The 19,446-nt window shown below is 55.8% G+C and overlaps 1 protein-coding gene across 1 annotated transcript in view; it reads right to left on the reverse strand.

Moving 5' to 3' along the window:
• LOC121275081 (cytoplasmic dynein 1 intermediate chain 2-like) overlaps nucleotides 1-19,446 on the reverse strand; it is a gene marked incomplete at its 3' end in the record, with an annotated part of 161,157 nt that overhangs the window by 49,902 nt on the left and 91,809 nt on the right. Inside the window, exons 2-3 of the mRNA XM_041182488.1 lie at nucleotides 5,354-5,471; nucleotides 1,036-1,153 (exon numbers count right to left, since the gene is read on the reverse strand). Coding sequence (XP_041038422.1) covers nucleotides 1,036-1,153; nucleotides 5,354-5,461 — 226 coding nt within the window. The remainder of the gene's footprint in view (nucleotides 1-1,035; nucleotides 1,154-5,353; nucleotides 5,472-19,446) is intronic.

The raw sequence follows: 19,446 nt of genomic DNA on the forward strand, positions 1-19,446 counted from the left end.
CCTGCCTATCTGAGCAGCCCATTGGTATTTCCCTGCAGCCCCCTCACAATCAACAACACCGCCAATTTACATCAAATTTGCAAACTTCTTAAATCATGCCCCATACATTTAAGTCTAAATCATTAATATATAAAATGAACAGTAAGGGACTCAGTACTGAGCCCTGCTGAACACCACTGGAAACAGCCTTCCAGTCACAAGATCAGCCCTTATCCTGTCACTGAGAACTTTTCCAATCCAACTCCCTACTTTCCCTTGGATCCCATGGGCTGTTACTTTCTGTGGGACCTTGTGAAAAGCCTTAACTAAAACCCATGGAGACTACATCAAAAATGCTGCCCTCATCAACCCTCCTTCTGACCTCAATCAGTCACACCCAACCTTACCCGTAACAAATCCACCCTGACTGTCCTGGAATAATCCAGGATATCCAAGTGACTACATACACCATCTCAGATTTTTTCCAACAATTTTCCAAAGGTAAAGCCACTTAACCTGTAACTACTTGGGCTTTAGTGTCTTCACTATTTAAACTTACTACAGTGTTAGGTCACTTAACCTGTAACTACTTGGGCTTTCGTGTCTTCACTATTTAAACTTAATACAGTGTTAGCTGTCCTCCAGACAGGATTAGAAATGATGCTTCTCCTGGCACCCTGCGATACATTTCGTCCAGGCTGGCTAAGTTCAAAGGTGCTAAAGCCCATAATGGTTCTCCTTAGATTTTTGTCAAATGTTAAACTATTAAGATCATTTTTGGTCATCTCCATATTAACCATCACACTGCCGAACTTCAACAGAAAAAGTGTGGGATTCAGAATCAGTCAGTCACACACACAATCTGAAACCAATTAAAAACAGCCAAGTTATGTTCCACTACCAAAGCTTTAAAATTGTGTCATTCATATTCCAAGAGGGGCAATTTGAGCAGAAAGAACTGAAACAAATGGTTAACCAGAGGAAGACCTTCTTATTTCAACCCAGTTCCTCCAAGAAAGGTTTTGTAGCCCGGTCTTGAACACTTTGCAGACTCACCTATTGAGGGCTCTGTAGTTATGCCAATGCTCTGAAGCAATGCCTCGGTCTCTTTCCGCTTTCTCTCCAGGTCCAGCTCATCCTGTGAGGCAGAAAGGGTCTCCTTCTTGAAATCACCCTGAAAGCAGGTTAAGAGGATTCACTGCTTGAGGCTTTTCCAGTATCTCACAAAAGTCTATGCATACTCTGCACTGCACCTCATCCAGATCCAAGCCAGGAAAACTGTAAAGGTTCAGTGTTTGTAAATAAGAAATCCCTTGATCACAAACAGAGCCGTTTAGTCATGACTTATAGCACAATGTGTAACACCAAAGGAGTTTGACAGTTTTATCTTGGGTAGCCTGCTACCCAGAAAGTTCCAAACTCTACATATCTTTCCTTGGCTATTTGCTGCCACCTCTTCCCTGTTTCCCACTGCTCTTCCACTGTTTAAATTCCCTTTAATATCCACTCTCAAATAAATCATTCCTTCAACTTCAATACAAAGTACATTGGGAAACCAAAGATGAGAAATAACTTGTTAGAGCTAACAACACTTTGACAACTGCGTTAGAAACTCCCCTGTCTCTTTGTAGATCATCCCTCACATGTGTCACATTTGAATTAAGGCTTTCAAACAAGATATACTTCTCTGAACTGAAGTTTGTATCCCCTGGTTCTACATGCCTGATTTATAGTGAAACACATTCTGCACTCACCTCATCGAGAACATTCAATATCCCCCTCTCCTTACCTTGAGAACATTCAATATCCCCCTCAGAGTGATAGTGAGAGATTGACTCAGAAAATCTAGATGTAGAATCAGTCTGGGTGGAGCTAAGAAGCAACAAGCGGCAGTAAACATTAGTGAGAGTTGTCTATAGGTCTCCAAACAGTAATGGTAAGGTAGGGGATAGCATTAAACAGGAAACTAGAGATGCATGTAACAAGGGAGCTACATGGGTAATTTTAAACCAAATTAGCAATAATACCGTGGTGGATGAATTCCTGCTGTGAATACGAAATGGGTTTTTTTAGACCAGTATGTTGAGGAACCGACTAGGGAACAGGCTGTATTGTGCAGTGAGAAGGGGTTAATTTATAATCTTGTTGTGCGGGGTCCTTTAGGGAATAGTGACTATAACATGATAATTCTTCATTAGGTTGGAAAGTGAAGTAGCCTGATCTGAAACTAGGTTCCTAAACCTTAACAAAGGAAACTATGAAGGTCTGAGGTGTGAGTTGGCTAAGATAGGTTGGGGAATTTCATTAAAAGGCGTGATGGTGGATAGACATTGGCTAATACTTAAGGAATGAATGTATGCTTTGCAACAGTTATACATTTCATTCTGGCACAAAAACACAACAGGAAAAGCAGCCCAACCATGGCTAACAGAAGAAATTAAGGATAGTTTTAGATCCAAAGAGGAGTCATATAAAGCTGCTAGAAAAAGTAGCAATCCTGAGGATCAGGAGCAGTTTAGAATTCAGTAAAGGAGGACCAAGAGATTGACTCAGAGGGGAAAAATAGAGTATGAGAGTAAACTTGCAAGGAAAGTAAAAGCGGACTGTAAAAGCTTCTATAATTATGTAAAAAGAGAAAGATTAGTAAAGGCAAATATCGGTCCCTTACTGTCGGAAACAGGAGAATTTATAAGAGAACAAGGAAATGACAGAGAAATTAAACAACTACGTTAGTTCTGTCTTCACAGAGGAAGACACAAGTAACTTCCCAGAAATACTAAGGAACCAAAGGTCTAGTGAGAAGGAAGAATTGAAGGAAATTAGTATTACTAAACCAATAGTGCTGGAGAAATGAATGGGACTGAAAGCCGATAAATCCCCAGGGCCTGATAATCTACACCCCAGGGTACTAAAGGAGGTGGCCACGGAAATAGTGGATGTGTTGGTTGTCATCTTCCAAAATTCTGTAGATTCTGGAACATTCCCGGCAGATTGGAGGACGGCAAATATAACCCCACTATTTAAAAAAGGATGGAGGGAGAAACAGGGAATTACAGACCAGTTAGTCTAACATCAGTAGTAGGGAAAATGCTAGAGTCTATTATAAAGGATGTGCTAACAGGACACTTAGAAAATATCAATGTGGGATTAGACAAGGTTAACGTGGATTTATGAAAGGGAAATCATGTTTGACAAACCTACTGGAGTTTTGTGAGGATGTAACTAGCAGAATAGATAAGGGAGAACCAGTGGATGTGGTATATTTGGATTTTCAGAAAGCTTTTGATAAAGTCCTACATAAGAAGTTAGTGTGCAAAATTAAAGCACATGGGATTGGGGGTAATATATTGGCATGGATTGAGAATTGGCCCCAGCTATTCACAATTATATCAATGATCTGGATGAGGGAACCAAATGTAATATTTCCAAGTTTGCTGACAATGCAACACTAGGTGGGAATGTGAGCATTGAGGAGGATATTAAGAGGCTTCTAGGCAATTTAGACAGGTTGAGTGAGTGGGCAAATACATGGCAGATGCTGTATAATATGGATAAGTGTGAAGTTTTACGCTTTGGTAGGAGGAACAGAATGGCAGAGTATTATTTAAATGGTGAGAGATTGGGAAATGTTGATGGACAAAGGGACCTGGGTGTCCTTGTACACCAATCACCGAAAGCAAGCATACAGGTGCAGCAAGCAGTTAAGGCAAATGGTATGTTGACCTTCATTGTGAGAGGACTTGAGTACAGGAGCAAGGATGTCTTACTGCAGCTGGACAGGGCCTTGGTGAGACCACATCTGGAGTACTGTGTGCAGTTTTGGTCTCCTTACCTAAGAAAGGATATGCTTGCCATAGGGGGAGTGCAGTGAAGGTTCACCAGACTGATTCCTGGGATGGCAGGATTGTCGTATGAGGAGAGATTGGGCCGACTAGGCCTGTATTCACTGGAGTTTAGAAGAATGAGAGGGGATCTCATTGAAACGTATAAAATTCTGACAGGGCTGGACAGACTGGATCCAGGGATGATGTTTCCTCTGGCTGGGGGGTCTAGAACAAGGGGTCACAGTCTCAAGATACAGGATAGGCTGTTTGGGACTGAGATGAGGAGAAACTTCTTCACTCAGAGGGTGGTGAACCTGTGGAATTCTCTACCACAGGAGACTGTGGAGGCCAAGACGATGAATATATTTAAGAAGGAAATGGATAGATTTCTGGACTCTAAAGGGGTCAATGGGTGTGGGAAGAGAGCAGGAGTACGGCATTGAGATAGAGGATCAGCTGTGACCACGTTGAATGGTGGAGCAGGCTCGAAGGGCTGAATGGCCTACTCCTGCTCCTAGTTTCTATGTTTCAATGATTCAGGGTTACAGAGTAAGAAAAGGTGGAATGGGACTAATTGGGATAGCTTTCTGAAATAACCAACATAGATACAATGGACTGAATGGCCTGTTCCTGTGCAGTATGATTGTATGAATTCGGTAGAAGAGAATGCTTTTAACATAAATACTCAAATCAATGTGCAAACTGGAGCAACAGCACCTCATCTTCTGATCTGGCACCTCACAGTCTTCCGGAATTAATACTGAGTTCAATAACTTCAGACCATGAACTCTTTTTCAATCCAATGTTAAAAGTTTTGTATTTATTCATTTATTTTTTTAAAAAATGTATCCTTTTTTCCCCCTAACCCACCCCCTTACACAGGGCCACCTGTTAACTTGCTTTCGCAGAGTGCTGACTATTGTGCTGCTATTCACACATTCTGCTTTCTCAACTTTATGCCACCATCAGCACCTTCTTTAGTCTTTACCATTACCATTTCCACCCCCTTTGTCCTGTGGCTATGAGATCTTTGTCAATCTCTCCTGAGCCCCCACCTAGCACTGACCTTCTGTCTTGCTCCACTCCCTTGTCAACAATATAAAATCCATCATATTTCTACTTCTCTTTAGCTCTGAAGAAGAGTCGTATGGGCTCGAAACGTTAACTCTGTTTTTCTCTGCTCAAATTCTACCAGACACGCTGAGTTTTTCCAGCACTTTCTGTTTTTATTGCTGAAAATAAGGTTAATCAATATTGGACTGCCTAATCCTGGAGTACTGGGATAAAGGAGTTTGTGGAGCTATGAACATAATTAAAAAGTCCAGAACAGAAAACCATTCTAATTGTTGTATCACATGATAGTGACAGCCCCCCTCATAGGGGTATCAGCTCCTGCAGATACCCCTATTTCAAGCTTGGCTTTGAAATGCATTGGGATAGCTTTGGGCAGCTCTAACATGTGTCTGACCTGGGCTTCTGATCTCAATGAGGATATTCTCAAACATAAACAGTGTGCTGGTTAGACGTTGGCCAACAATTTAAAGACTCACATCCTTTCTCTTCTTCTCCTCCTCCTTTCGCTTCTTCTCCTCTCGGATCTGTGCTAACCGTAGCTTTTTGCGCTCCAGCTCAGCTTTGAGTTCACTCTTGTCTGCCATTGTAGGCAACCTGAAAATAGAAAGAGATGGTCTCAGCTCGATAATAAACCAGAGCTGCTCCATCTCATACTGTGGTGCAGTCAGTGGCTCTTTTAACACAATGGCCGTAACCATTAGACAACAATCTCTTTTCCCTCACAAGGGCTACTCTTGGGGTACCACAAGCATCAGACAGGAATGGGTGGGCTGTCTTATGAGGAAAGGTTGGACAGACTAGGCTTGTATCTACTGGAGTTTAGAAGAGGAAGAGGTGACTTGATAGAAATGTATAAGATCCTGAGGGGACTTGACAGGGTGGATGTGGAGATGATGTTTTTTCTTGTGGGAGAATCTAGAACTAGGGGCCACTGTTTAAAAATAAGGAGTTGCTCATTTTAGACCAAGATGAGGAGAATGCTTTTCTCTCAGAGGGTTGTGAGTCTTTGGAACTCTCTTCCTCAAAAGGCGGTGGAAGCAGAGTCTTTGAATATTTTTAAGGTGGAGGTAGATATATTCTTGATTAAGAAGGAGGTGACAGGTTATCAGGGGTAGGCAGGAATGTAGGGTTGATGTTACAAACAGATCAGCCATGATCTTATTGAATGGGGGAGCAGGCACGAGGGGCCGAGTGGCCTACACCTGCTCCTAATTCGTATGGATGTGTCTAGTGGTCTCATCTTCAAATCAAACGAAACGCAAAGATAGAATCAAGTCACTAAAAACCTACATCTGAGCCCAGCAGGGTCACCAATGCTGAACCCAACTGTACCTTCTCTTTGTTGGTGAGGAATGTTAGCAACTTGATATGGTTTTAAATAATTTATATTTTGTATTTGTGAATAAGAAAAAGAAACATGATTCTGGTTTCATATTAGCGTTTTCTCTCTGTGAGCTGGGGCCTTGCTTATCTACATACATCATGAAAAGGGTTTGCAACTCTCGAAACTAAGAGAAACACAAAGTAAAAGATACCGTGTTGCTGCCTAGCGACAGGCGTTCAGAGAGAGAGAGAGAGAGACCCCAGAGACACAGAGAAAAGCAAAGCAGTTCAATTGGTATGTGTATAGCAGAGGTTGCAGACTCTGGTTGGAAATGCTGCCTGCTTGCGGGGGGGAATGAGTTTAGGGGACTTATATGTATTGCTCCAAAGTTCAAGTTATAGTGAGGTTTCTTGGGATATCTCAGTTGGGGGGGAGGGGGGGCGATTGTGGAAGGACCATTGAAGGAATGTTCAGAGGTCACATTGGAAAAGAGAACAGTGAAAGTGAGCCAGCTCGAGCCTTGCTGTGGGGACAGTGGGGCATCTTCACTGGAGGGTTGGGTCTCCTGTAAGGGTATTGCTAGGATAAAAGATGAAGAGTGAGTTTAAATCATATTTTTCTTGGTACCTGTGTTGAAATGTTTCCAACCTTTTTGTTGTCTCGTTTAATAGAGTTAATGTTTCTTGTTTGATACATTTTTTATCTTTTTGTTAAAAAGTCAAGAGCAGACTCTGTGAATCTCTTAAGTAAGTACCCTCGAGTGTGGGAGTGAGCAGGGGAGGGTGGGGAGGGTGGGAGTGAGCAGGGGAGGGTGGGGAGTGAGCAGGGGAGGGTGGGGAGGGTGGGAGTGAGCGGGGAGGGTGGGAGTGAGCAGGGGAGGGTGGGAGTGAGCGGGGAGGGTGGGAGTGAGCAGGGGAGGGTGGGGAGGGTGGGGAAGGTGGGAGTGAGCAGGGGAGGGTGGGGAGGGTGGGGAAGGTGGGAGTGAGCAGGGGAGGGTGGGGAGGGTGGGAGTGAGCAGGGGAGGGTGGGGAGGGTGGGGAGGGTGGGAGTGAGCAGGGGAGGGTGGGGAGGATGGGAGTGAGCACGGGGAGGGTGGGGAGGGTGGGGAGGGTGGGAGTGAGCAGGGGAGGGTGGGGAGGGAGGGAGTGAGCAGGGGAGGGTGGGGAGGGTGGGGAGGGTGGGAGTGAGCAGGGGAGGGTGGGGAGTGAGCAGGGGAGGGTGGGGAGGGTGGGAGCGAGCAGGGGAGGGTGGGGAGGGTGGGGAGGGTGGGGAGGGTGGGAGTGAGCAGGGGAGGGTGGGAAGGGTGGGAGTGAGCAGGGGAGGGTGGGGAGGGTGGGGAGGGTGGGGAGGGTGGGAGTGAGCAGGGGAGGGTGGGGAGGGTGGGGAGGGTGGGAGTGAGCAGGGGAGGGTGGGGAGGGTGGGGAGGGTGGGAGTGAGCAGGGGAGGGTGGGGAGGGTGGGGAGGGTGGGAAGGGTGGGAGTGAGCAGGGGAGGGTGGGAAGGGTGGGAGTGAGCAGGGGAGGGTGGGGAGGGTGGGAGTGAGCACGGGGAGGGTGGGGAGGGTGGGAGTGAGCAGGGGAGGGTGGGGAGTGAGCAGGGGAGGGTGGGGAGGGTGGGGAGGGTGGGAGTGAGCAGGGGAGGGTGGGGAGGGTGGGGAGGGTGGGAGTGAGCAGGGGAGGGTGGGGAGTGAGCAGGGGAGGGTGGGGAGGGTGGGGAGGGTGGGGAGTGAGCAGGGGAGGGTGGGGAGGGTGGGGAGGGTGGGGAGTGAGCAGGGGAGGGTGGGGAGGGTGGGGAGGGTGGGAGTGAGCAGGGGAGGGTGGGGAGTGAGCAGGGGAGGGTGGGGAGGGTGGGAGTGAGCAGGGGAGGGTGGGGAGTGAGCAGGGGAGGGTGGGGAGGGTGGGAGTGAGCAGGGGAGGGTGGGGAGTGAGCAGGGGAGGGTGGGGAGGGTGGGGAGGGTGGGAGTGAGCAGGGGAGGGTGGGGAGGGTGGGAGTGAGCGGGGAGGGTGGGAGTGAGCAGGGGAGGGTGGGGAGGGTGGGGAGGGTGGGAGTGAGCGGGGAGGGTGGGAGTGAGCAGGGGAGGGTGGAGTGAGCAGGGGGAGGGTGGGGAGGGTGGGGAGGGTGGGAGTGAGCGGGGGAGGGTGGGAGTGAGCAGGGGAGGGTGGGGAGGGTGGGGAGGGTGGGAGTGAGCAGGGGAGGGTGGGGAGTGAGCAGGGGAGGGTGGGGAGGGTGGGAGTGAGCAGGGGAGGGTGGGGAGGGTGGGGAGGGTGGGGAGGGTGGGGAGTGAGCAGGGGAGGGTGGGGAGGGTGGGGAGGGTGGGAGTGAGCACGGGGAGGGTGGGGAGGGTGGGAGTGAGCAGGGGAGGGTGGGGAGTGAGCAGGGGAGGGTGGGGAGGGTGGGGAGTGAGCAGGGGAGGGTGGGGAGGGTGGGAGTGAGCAGGGGAGGGTGGGGAGGGTGGGGAGGGTGGGAGTGAGCAGGGGAGGGTGGGGAGTGAGCAGGGGAGGGTGGGGAGGGTGGGGAGGGTGGGTGTGAGCAGGGGAGGGTGGGGAGTGAGCAGGGGAGGGTGGGGAGGGTGGGAGTGAGCAGGGGAGGGTGGGGAGGGTGGGGAGTGAGCAGGGGAGGGTGGGGAGGGTGGGAGTGAGCAGGGGAGGGTGGGGAGTGAGCAGGGGAGGGTGGGGAGGGTGGGAGTGAGCAGGGGAGGGTGGGAGTGAGCAGGGGAGGGTGGGGAGGGTGGGAGTGAGCACGGCGAGGGTGGGGAGTGAGCAGGGGAGGGTGGGGAGGGTGAGGAGGGTGGGGAGGTGGGGAGGGTGGGAGTGAGCAGGGGAGGGTGGGGAGGTGGGGAGGGTGGGAGTGAGCACGGCGAGGGTGGGGAGTGAGCAGGGGAGGGTGGGGAGGGTGGGAGTGAGCACGGCGAGGGTGGGGAGTGAGCAGGGGAGGGTGGGGAGGGTGGGAGTGAGCAGGGGAGGGTGGGGAGGTGGGGAGGGTGGGAGTGAGCACGGCGACGGTGGGGAGTGAGCAGGGGAGGGTGGGGAGGGTGGGAGTGAGCACGGCGAGGGTGGGGAGTGAGCAGGGGAGGGTGGGGAGGGTGGGAGTGAGCAGGGGAGGGTGGGGAGTGAGCAGGGGAGGGTGGGGAGGGTGGGGAGGGTGGGAGTGAGCACGGCGAGGGTGGGGAGTGAGCAGGGGAGGGTGGGGAGGGTGGGAGTGAGCAGGGGAGGGTGGGGAGGGTGGGGAGGGTGGGAGTGAGCAGGGGAGGGTGGGGAGTGAGCAGGGGAGGGTGGGGAGGGTGGGAATGAGCACGGCGAGGGTGGGGAGGGTGGGGAGGGTGGGAGTGAGCACGGCGAGGGTGGGGAGTGAGCAGGGGAGGGTGGGGAGGGTGGGGAGGGTGGGAGTGAGCACGGGGAGGGTGGGGAGGGTGGGAGTGAGCAGGGGAGGGTGGGGAGGGTGGGGAGGGTGGGAGTGAGCACGGGGAGGGTGGGGAGGGTGGGAGTGAGCAGGGGAGGGTGGGGAGGGTGGGAGTGAGCAGGGGAGGGTGGGGAGGGTGGGGAGTGAGCAGGGGAGGGTGGGGAGGGTGGGAGTGAGCAGGGGAGGGTGGGGAGGGTGGGGAGTGAGCAGGGGAGGGTGGGGAGGGTGGGAGTGAGCAGGGGAGGGTGGGGAGGGTGGGACTGAGCAGGGGAGGTTGGGGAGGGTGGGAGTGAGCAGGGGGAGGGTGGGGAGGGTGGGAGTGAGCACCGGAGGGCGGGCAAAGGTGGGCAGACGCTGCCCCTTGCTGTCATGTTAAGTAGGCGTGCCAATTAAGGCCCAGCCAGTGTGACGTGTGCAGGAAGCGCTAGGCGCACAGACTGTGGGTGGGGTGGGGGTCTGACACTGTTGTAGGGATAGTGCTGAGGGAGAGCCACACTGTCAGATGTTCAGTGCTGACAGGGTGCAGCACTGTCAGAGGGAAAATTCTGAGGGAGTGCTGCACTGTCAGAGGGACAATTCTGAGGGAGTGCTGCACTGTCAGAGGGTCACTGTTGAGGCAGTGCTGCACTGTCAGAGGGTCAGTACAGAGGGAGTGCTGCACTGTCAGAGGGACAGTTCTGAGGGAGTGCTGCTCTGTCAGAGGGTCAGTACTGAGGGAGTGCTGCACTGTCAGAGGGACAGTTCTGAGGGAGTGCAGCACTGTCAGAGGGTCAGCACTGAGGGAGTGCTGCACTGTCAGAGGGTCAGTGCTGAGGGAGTGCTGCACTGTCAGAGGGTCAGTACTGAGGGAGTGCTGCACTGTGAGAGGGACAGTTCTGAGGGAGTGCTGCTCTGTCAGAGGGTCAGTACTGAGGGAGTGCTGCACTGTCAGAGGGACAGTTCTGAGGGAGTGCAGCACTGTCAGAGGGTCAGCACTGAGGGAGTGCTGCACTGTCAGAGGGTCAGTGCTGAGGGAGTGCTGCACTGTCAGAGGGTCAGTACTGAGGGAGTGCTGCACTGTGAGAGGGTCAGTACTGAGGGAGTGCTGCACTGCCACAGGGTCAGTACTGAGGGAGTGCTGCACTGCCACAGGGTCAGTACTGAGGGAGTGCTGCACTGTCGGAGGGTCAGTACTGAGGGTGTCCTGCACTGTCAGAGGGTCAGTACTGAGGGAGTGCTGCACTGTCAGAGGGTCAGTGCTGAGGGAGTGCCGCACTGTCAGAGGGTCAGTGCTGAGGGAGTGCTGCAGTGTCGGAGGGTCAGTGCTGAGGGAGTGCTGCACTGTCGGAGGGTCAGTGCTGAGGGAGTGCTGCACTGTCGGAGGGTCAGTGCTGAGGGAGTGCTGCACTGTCGGAGGGTCAGTGCTGCGGAAGCGCTGCACTGTCGGAGGGTGATACTGAGGGAGAGCCGCACTGTCGGAGGTTGATACTAAGGGAGAGCCGCACTGTCGGAGGTTCAGAACCGAGAGAGCGCCGCACTGTCAGAGGGTCAGTGCTGAGGGAGCACAGAACTGTCAGAGGGTCAGTGCTGAGGGAGTGCTGCACTGTCAGGGTGTCACTACCGAGGGAAAGCCGCACTGTCAGAGGGTCAGTACTGAGGGAGCGCTGCACAGTCGGAGGGTCAGTACTGAGGGAGTGCCGCACTGTTGGAGGGTCATTACTGAGGGAGTGCTGCACTGTCAGAGGGTCAGTACTGAGGGAGTGCCGCACTTTCAGAGGGTCAGTACAGAGGGAGAGCCGCAATGTCAGATGGTTAGTACTGAGGGAGTGCTGCACTGTCGGAGGGTCAGTACTGAGGGAGAGCTGAACCGCCGGAGGGTCAGCGCTGAGGGAGTGCAGCACTGTCAAAGGGTCAGTACTGAGGGAATACTGCACTGTCAGTGGGTCAGTGCTGGGGGAGTGCTGCACTGTCGGAGGGTCAGTACTGAGGGCGAGCCGCACTGTCGGAGAGTCAGCGCTGAGAGAGAGCCGCACTGTCGGAGGGTCAGTGCTGAGGGTGTGCCGCACTGTCGGAGGGTCAGTACTGAGGGAATGCCGCACTGTCGGAGAGTCAGCGCTGAGGGAGTGCTGCACTGTCGGAGGGTCAGTAATGAGGGAGTGCTGCACTGTCAGAGGGTCAGTACTGAGGGAGTGCCGCACTGTCGGAGGGTCAGTACTGAGGGAGTGCAGCACTGTCGGAGGGTCAGTGCTGAGGTAGAGCCGCACTGTCGGAGGGTCAGTGCTGAGGGAGCGCCGCATTGTCAGTGGTTCAGTGCTGAGGGAGTGCCGCACTGTCAGATGGTCAGTACTGAGGGAGAGCTGCACTGTCACAGGGTCAGTACTGAGGGAGTGCTGCACTGTCGGAGGGTCAGTGCTGAGGGATTGCTGCACTGTCGGAGGGTCAGCACTGAGGGACCTCCAGAGGGTCAGCACTGAGGGAGCGCCGCACTGTCAGAGGGTCAGTGCTGAGGGAGTGCTGCACTGTCAGAGGGTCAGTACTGAGGGAGTGCTGTACTGTCGGAGGGTCAGTGCTGAGGGAGCGCCGCATTGTCAGTGGTTCAGTGCTGAGGGAGTGCCGCACTGTCAGAGGGTCAGTACTGAGGGAGAGCTGCACTGTCACAGGGTCAGTACTGAGGGAGTGCTGCACTGTCGGAGGGTCAGTGCTGAGGGATTGCTGCACTGTCGGAGGGTCAGCACTGAGGGACCTCCAGAGGGTCAGCACTGAGGGAGCGCCGCACTGTCAGAGGGTCAGTGCTGAGGGAGTGCTGCACTGTCAGAGGGTCAGTACTGAGGGAGTGCTGTACTGTCTGGGGGTCAGCACTGAGGGAGTGCTGCACTGTCGGAGGGTCAGCACTGAGGGAGTGCTGCACTGTCGGAGGGTCAGTGCTGAGGGAGTGCTGCACAGTCGGAGGTTCAGTGCTGACGGAATGGAGCACTGTCAGAGGGACAGTTCTGAGGGAGCACAGAACTTCAGAGGGTCAATGCTGAGGGAGCGCTGCACTGTTGGAAGCTCAGTACTGAGGGAGTGCTGCACTGTCGAAGGGTCAGTACTGAGGGAGTGCTGCACTGTCAGAGGGTCAGTGCTGAGGGAGTGCTGCACTGTCGGAGGGTCAGTACTGAGGGAGTGCTGCACTGTCGGAGGGTCAGTGCTGAGGGAGTGCTGCACTGTCAGAGGGTCAGGACTGAGGGAGCACAGAACTGTCGGAGGGTCAGTGCTGAGGGAGTGCCTCACTGTCAGAGGGCCAGTACTGAGGGAGCACAGCACTGTCAGAGGGTCAATGCTGAGGGAGCGCTGCACTGTCAGAGGGTCAGTGCTGAGGGAGTGCTGCACTGTCGGAGCGTCAGTGCTGAGGGAGTGCTGCACCGTCAGAGGGTCAGTACTGAGGGAGCACAGAACTGTCGGAGGGTCAATGCTGAGGGAGAGCTGCACTGTCGGAGGGTCAGTACTGAGGGAGTGCTACACTGTCAGAGGGTCAGTACTGAGGGAGTGCTGCACTGTCGGAGGGTCAGTGCTGAGGGAGTGCTGCACTGTCAGAGGGTCAGTACTGAGGGAGCACAGAACTGTCAGAGGGTCAGTGCTGAGGGAGTGCTGCACTGTCAGAGGGTCAATGCTGAGGGAGTGCTGCACTGTCGGAGGGTCAGAGCTGAGGGAGTGCCGCACTGTCGGAGGGTCAGTGCTGAGGGAGTGCTGAACTGTCAGAGGGTCAATGCTGAGGGAGTGCTGCACTGTCGGAGGGTCAGTGCTGAGGGAGTGCCGCACTGTCGGAGGGTCAGTGCTGAGGGAGTGCCGCACTGTCAGAGGGTCAGTGCTGAGGGAGTGCTGCAGTGTCGGAGGGTCAGTGCTGAGGGAGTGCTGCACTGTCGGAGGGTCAGTGCTGAGGGAGTGCTGCTCTGTCAGAGGGTCAGTACTGAGGGTGTCCTGCACTGTCAGAGGGTCAGTGCTGAGGGAGTGCCGCACTGTCAGAGGGTCAGTGCTGAGGGAGTGCTGCAGTGTCGGAGGGTCAGTGCTGAGGGAGTGCTGCACTGTCGGTGGGTCAGTGCTGAGGGAGTGCTGCACTGTCGGAGGGTCAGTGCTGAGGGAGTGCTGCACTGTCGGAGGGTCAGTGCTGAGGGAGTGCTGCACTGTCGGAGGGTCAGTGCTGCGGAAGCGCTGCACTGTCGGAGGGTGATACTGAGGGAGAGCCGCACTGTCGGAGGTTGATACTAAGGGAGAGCCGCACTGTCGGAGGGTCAGAACCGAGAGAGCGCCGCACTGTCAGAGGGTCAGTGCTGAGGGAGTGCTGCACTGAGGGAGGGTCAATGATGAGGGAGTGCTGCACTGTCAGGGTGTCAGTACCGAGGGAAAGCCGCACTGTCAGAGGGTCAGTACTGAGGGAGCGCTGCACAGTTGGAGGGTCAGTACTGAGGGAGTGCTGCACTGTCGGAGGGTCAGTGCTGAGGGATTGCTGCACTGTCGGAGGGTCAGCACTGAGGGAGAGCTGCACTGTCAGAGGGTCAGTACTGAGGGAGCGCCGCACTGTCAGAGGGTCAGTGCTGAGCGAGTGCTGCACTGTCACAGGGTCAGTGCTGAGGGACCTCCAGAGGGTCAGCACTGAGGGAGCGCCGCACTGTCAGAGGGTCAGTGCTGAGGGAGTGCTGCACTGTCAGAGGGTCAGTACTGAGGGAGTGCTGCACTGTCAGAGGGTCAGTACTGAGGGAGTGCTGTACTGTCAGGGGGTCAGCACTGAGGGAGTGCTGCACTGTTGGAGGGTCAGCACTGAGGGAGTGCTGCACTGTCGGAGGGTCAGTGCTGAGGGAGTGCTGCACTGTCGGAGCGTCAGCGCTGAGGGAGAGCCGCACTGTCGGAGGGTCAGTACTGAGGGAGAGCCGCACTGTCGGAGGGTCAGTACTGAGGAAGTGCTGCACTGTCGGAGCACCGCACTGTCGGATGGCCAGTGCTGAGGGAGTGCTGCACTGTCAGAGGTTCAGTGCTGACGGGATGGAGCACTGTCAGAGGGACAGTTCTGAGGGAGCACAGAACTTCAGAGGGTCAATGCTGAGGGAGCGCTGCACTGTTGGAAGGTCAGTACTGAGGGAGTGCTGCACTGTCGGAAGGTCAGTGCTGAGGGAGTGCTGCAGTGTCAGAGGGTCAGGACTGAGGGAGCACAGAACTGTCGGAGGGTCAGTGCTGAGGGAGTGCCTCACTGTCAGAGGGCCAGTACTGAGGGAGCACAGAACTGTCAGAGGGTCAATGCTGAGGGAGCGCTGCACTGTCAGAGGGTCAGTGCTGAGGGAGTGCTGCACTGTCGGAGCGTCAGTGCTGAGGGAGTGCTACACTGTCAGAGGGTCAGTACTGAGGGAGTGCTGCACTGTCGGAGGGTCAGTGCTGAGGGAGTGCTGCACTGTCAGAGGGTCAGTACTGAGGGAGCATAGAACTGTCAGAGGGTCTGTGCTGAGGGAGTGCTGCACTGTCAGAGGGTCAATGCTGAGGGAGTGCTGCACTGTCGGAGGGTCAGTGCTGAGGGAGTGCCGCACAGTCGGAGGGTCAGTGCTGAGGGAGTGCCGCACTGTCAGAGGGTCAGTGCTGACGGGATGGAGCACTGTCAGAGGGACAGTTCTGAGGGAGCACAGAACTTCAGAGGGTCAATGCTGAGGGAGCGCTGCACTGTTGGAAGGTCAGTACTGAGGGAGTGCTGCACTGTCGGAGGGTCAGTACTGAGGGAGTGCTGCACTGTCGGAGGGTCAGTGCTGAGGGAGTGCTGCACTGTCAGAGGGCCAGTACTGAGGGAGCACTGCACTGTCAGAGGGTCAATGCTGAGGGAGCGCTGCACTGTCAGAGGGTCAGTGCTGAGGGAGTGCTGCACTGTCGGAGGGTCAGTGCTGAGGGAGTGCTGCACTGTCAGAGGGTCAGTACTGAGGGAGCACAGAACTGTCGGAGGGTCAGTGCTGAGGGAGAGCTGCACTGTCGGAGGGTCAGTACTGAGGGAGTGCCTCACTGTCAGAGGGTCAGTACTGAGGGAGTGCCGAACCGTCGGAAGGTCAGTGCTGAGGGAGTGCAGCACTGTCAGAGGGTCAGTACTGAGGGAATACTGCACTGTCAGAGGTTCAGTGCTGAGGGAGTGCTGCACTGAGGGAGGGTCAATGATGAGGGAGTGCTGCACTGTCAGGGTGTCAGAACCGAGGGAAAGCCGCACTGTCAGAGGGTCAGTACTGAGGGAGCGCAGCACTGTTGGAGGGTCATTACTGAGGGAGTGCCGCACTTTCAGAGGGTCAGTACTGAGGGAGAGCCGCACTGTCGGAGGGTCAGTACTGAGGGAGTGCCTCACTGTCAGAGGGTCAGTACTGAGGGAGTGCCGAACCGTCGGAAGGTCAGTGCTGAGGGAGTGCAGCACTGTCGGTGGGTCAGTACTGAGGGAGCGCCGCACTGTCGGAGGCTCAATGCTGAGGGAGAGCCGAACCGTCGGAGGGTCAGTGCTGAGGGAGTGCAGCACTGTCAGAGGGTCAGTACTGAGGGAATACTGCACTGTCAGTGGGTCAGTGCTGGGGGAGTGCTGCACTGTCGGAGGGTCAGTAATGAGGGCGAGCCGCACTGTCGGAGGATCAGTGCTGAGGGAGTCCGGCACTGTCGGAGGGTCAGTACTGAGGGAGTGCCGCACTGTCGGAGAGTCAGCGCTGAGAGAGAGCCGCACTGTTGGAGGGTCAGTGCTGAGGGTGAGCCGCACTGTCGGAGGGTCAGTACTGAGGGAATGCCGCACTGTCAGAGAGTCAGCGCTGAGGGAGTGCTGTACTGTCGGAGGGTCAGTACTGAGGGAGTGCTGCACTGTCAGAGCGTCAGTACTGAGGGAGTGCCGCACTGTCGGAGGGTCAGTACTGAGGAAGTGCAGCACTGTCGGAGGGTCAGTGCTGAGGGAGAGCCGCACTGTCGGAGGGTCAGTGGTGAGGGAGCGCCGCATTGTCAGTGGTTCAGAGCTGAGGGAGTGCCGCACTGTCAGAGGGTCAGTACTGAGGGAGAGCTGCACTGTCACAGGGTCAGTACTGAGGGAGTGCTGCACTGTCAGGGGGTCAGCACTGAGGGAGTGCTGCACTGTCGGAGGGTCAGCACTGAGGGAGTGCTGCACTGTCGGAGGGTCAGTGCTGAGGGAGTGCTGCACTGTCGGAGCGTCAGTGCTCAGGGAGAGCCGCACTGTCAGAGGGTCAGTACTGAGGGAGAGCTGCACTGTCGGAGTGTCAGTACTGAGGAAGTGCTGCACTGTCGGAGCACCGCACTGTCGGATGGCCAGTGCTGAGGGAGTGCTGCACTGCCAGAGGTTCAGTGCTGACGGGATGGAGCACTGTCAGAGGGACAGTTCAGAGGGAGCACAGAACTTCAGAGGGTCAATGCTGAGGGAGCGCTGCACTGTTGGAAGGTCAGTACTGAGGGAGTGCTGCACTGTCGGAGGGTCAGTACTGAGGGAGTGCTGCACGGTCGGAGGGTCAGTACTGAGGGAGTGCTGCACTGTCAGAGGGTCAGTACTGAGGGAGTGCTGCACTGTCAGAGGGTCAGTGCTGAGGGAGTGCTGCACTGTGAGAGGGTCAATGCTGAGGGAGTGCTGCACTGTCGGAGGGTCAGTGCTGAGGGAGTGCCGCACTGTCGGAGGGTCAGTGCTGAGGGAGTGCCGCACTGTCAGAGGGTCAGTGCTGAGGGAGTGCTGCAGTGTCGGAGGGTCAGTGCTGAGGGAGTGCTGCACTGTCGGAGGGTCAGTGCTGAGGGAGTGCTGCACTGTCGGAGGGTCAGTGCTGCGGAAGCGCTGCACTGTCGGAGGGTGATAGTGAGGGAGTGCCGCACTGTCGGAGGTTGATACTAAGGGAGAGCCGCACTGTCGGAGGGTCAGAACCGAGAGAGCGCCGCACTGTCAGAGGGTCAGTGCTGAGGGAGCACAGAACTGTCAGAGGGTCAGTGCTGAGGGAGTGCTGCACTGAGGGAGGGTCAATGATGAGGGAGTGCTGCACTGTCAGGGTGTCAGTACCGAGGGAAAGCCGCACTGTCAGAGGGTCAGTACTGAGGGAGTGCCGCACTGTTGGAGGGTCGTTACTGAGGGAGTGCTGCACTGTCAGAGGGTCAGTACTGAGGGAGTGCCACACTTTCAGAGGGTCAGTACTGAGGGAGAGCTGCACTGTCAGAGGGTCAGTACTGAGGGAGTGCTGCACTGTCGGAGGGTCAGTGCTGAGGGAGAGCCGCACTGTCGGTGGGTCAGTACTGAGGGAGCGCCGCACTGTCGGAGGGTCAGTGCTGAGGGAGAGCCGAACAGTCGGAGGGTCAGTGCTGAGGGAGTGCAGCACTGTCAGAGGGTCAGTACTGAGGGAATACTGCACTGTCAGTGGGTCAGTGCTGGGGGAGTGCTGCACTGTCGGAGGGTCAGTACTGAGGGCGAGCCGCACTGTCGGAGGATCAGTGCTGAGGGAGTGCCGCTCTGTCGGAGGGTCAGTGCTGAGGGAGAGCCGAACCGTCGGAGGGTCAGTGCTGAGGGAGTGCAGCACTGTCAGAGGGTCAGTACTGAGGGAATACTGCACTGTCAGTGGGTCAGTGCTGGGGGAGTGCTGCACTGTCGGAGGGTCAGTACTGAGGGCGAGCCGCACGGTCGGAGAGTCAGCGCTGAGAGAGAGCCGCACTGTCGGAGGGTCAGTGCTGAGGGTGAGCCGCACTGTCGGAGGGTCAGTACTGAGGGAATGCCGCACTGTCGGAGAGTCATCGCTGAGGGAGTGCTGCACTGTCGGAGGGTCAGTACTGAGGGAGTGCTGCACTGTCAGAGGGTCAGTACTGAGGGAGTGCCGCACTGTCGGAGGGTCAGTACTGAGGGAGTGCAGCACTGTCGGAGGGTCAGTGCTGAGGGAGAGCCGCACTGTCGGAGGGTCAGTGCTGAGGGAGCGCCGCATTGTCAGTGGTTCAGTGCTGAGGGAGTGCCGCACTGTCAGAGGGTCAGTACTGAGGGAGAGCTGCACTGTCACAGGGTCAGTACTGAGGGAGTGCTGCACTGTCGGAGGGTCAGTGCTGAGGGATTGCTGCACTGTCGGAGGGTCAGCACTGAGGGAGAGCTGCACTGTCAGAGGGTCATTACTGAGGGAGTGCCGCACTGTCAGAGGGTCAGTGCTGAGCGAGTGCTGCACTGTCAGAGGGTCAGTGCTGAGGGACCTCCAGAGGGTCAGCACTGAGGGAGCGCCGCACTGTCAGAGGGTCAGTGCTGAGGGAGTGATGCACTGTCAGAGGGTCAGTACTGAGGGAGTGCTGCACTGTCAGAGGGTCAGTAATGAGGGAGTGCTGTACTGTCAGGGGGTCAGCACTGAGGGAGTGCTGCACTGTCGGAGGGTCAGCACTGAGGGAGTGCTGCACTGTCGGAGGGTCAGTGCTGAGGGAGTGCTGCACTGTCGGAGCGTCAGCGCTGAGGGAGAGCCGCACTGTCGGAGGGTCAGTACTGAGGGAGAGCCGCACTGTCGGAGGGTCAGTACTGAGGAAGTGCTGCACTGTCGGAGCACCGCACTGTCGGATGGCCAGTGCTGAGGGAGTGCTGCACTGTCAGAGGTTCAGTGCTGACGGGATGGAGCACTGTCAGAGGGACAGTTCTGAGGGAGCACAGAACTTCAGAGGGTCAATGCTGAGGGAGCGCTGCACTGTTGGAAGGTCAGTACTGAGGGAGTGCTGCACTGTCGGAGGGTCAGTGCTGAGGGAGTGCTGCACTGTCAGAGGGTCAGGACTGAGGGAGCACAGAACTGTCGGAGGGTCAGTGCTGAGGGAGTGCCTCACTGTCAGAGGGCCAGTACTGAGGGAGCACAGAACTGTCAGAGGGTCAATGCTGAGGGAGCGCTGCACTGTCAGA

This window comes from Carcharodon carcharias (assembly GCF_017639515.1).
Source record: "Carcharodon carcharias isolate sCarCar2 chromosome X unlocalized genomic scaffold, sCarCar2.pri SUPER_X_unloc_16, whole genome shotgun sequence".
Classification (NCBI taxonomy): Eukaryota; Metazoa; Chordata; class Chondrichthyes; order Lamniformes; family Lamnidae; genus Carcharodon; species Carcharodon carcharias.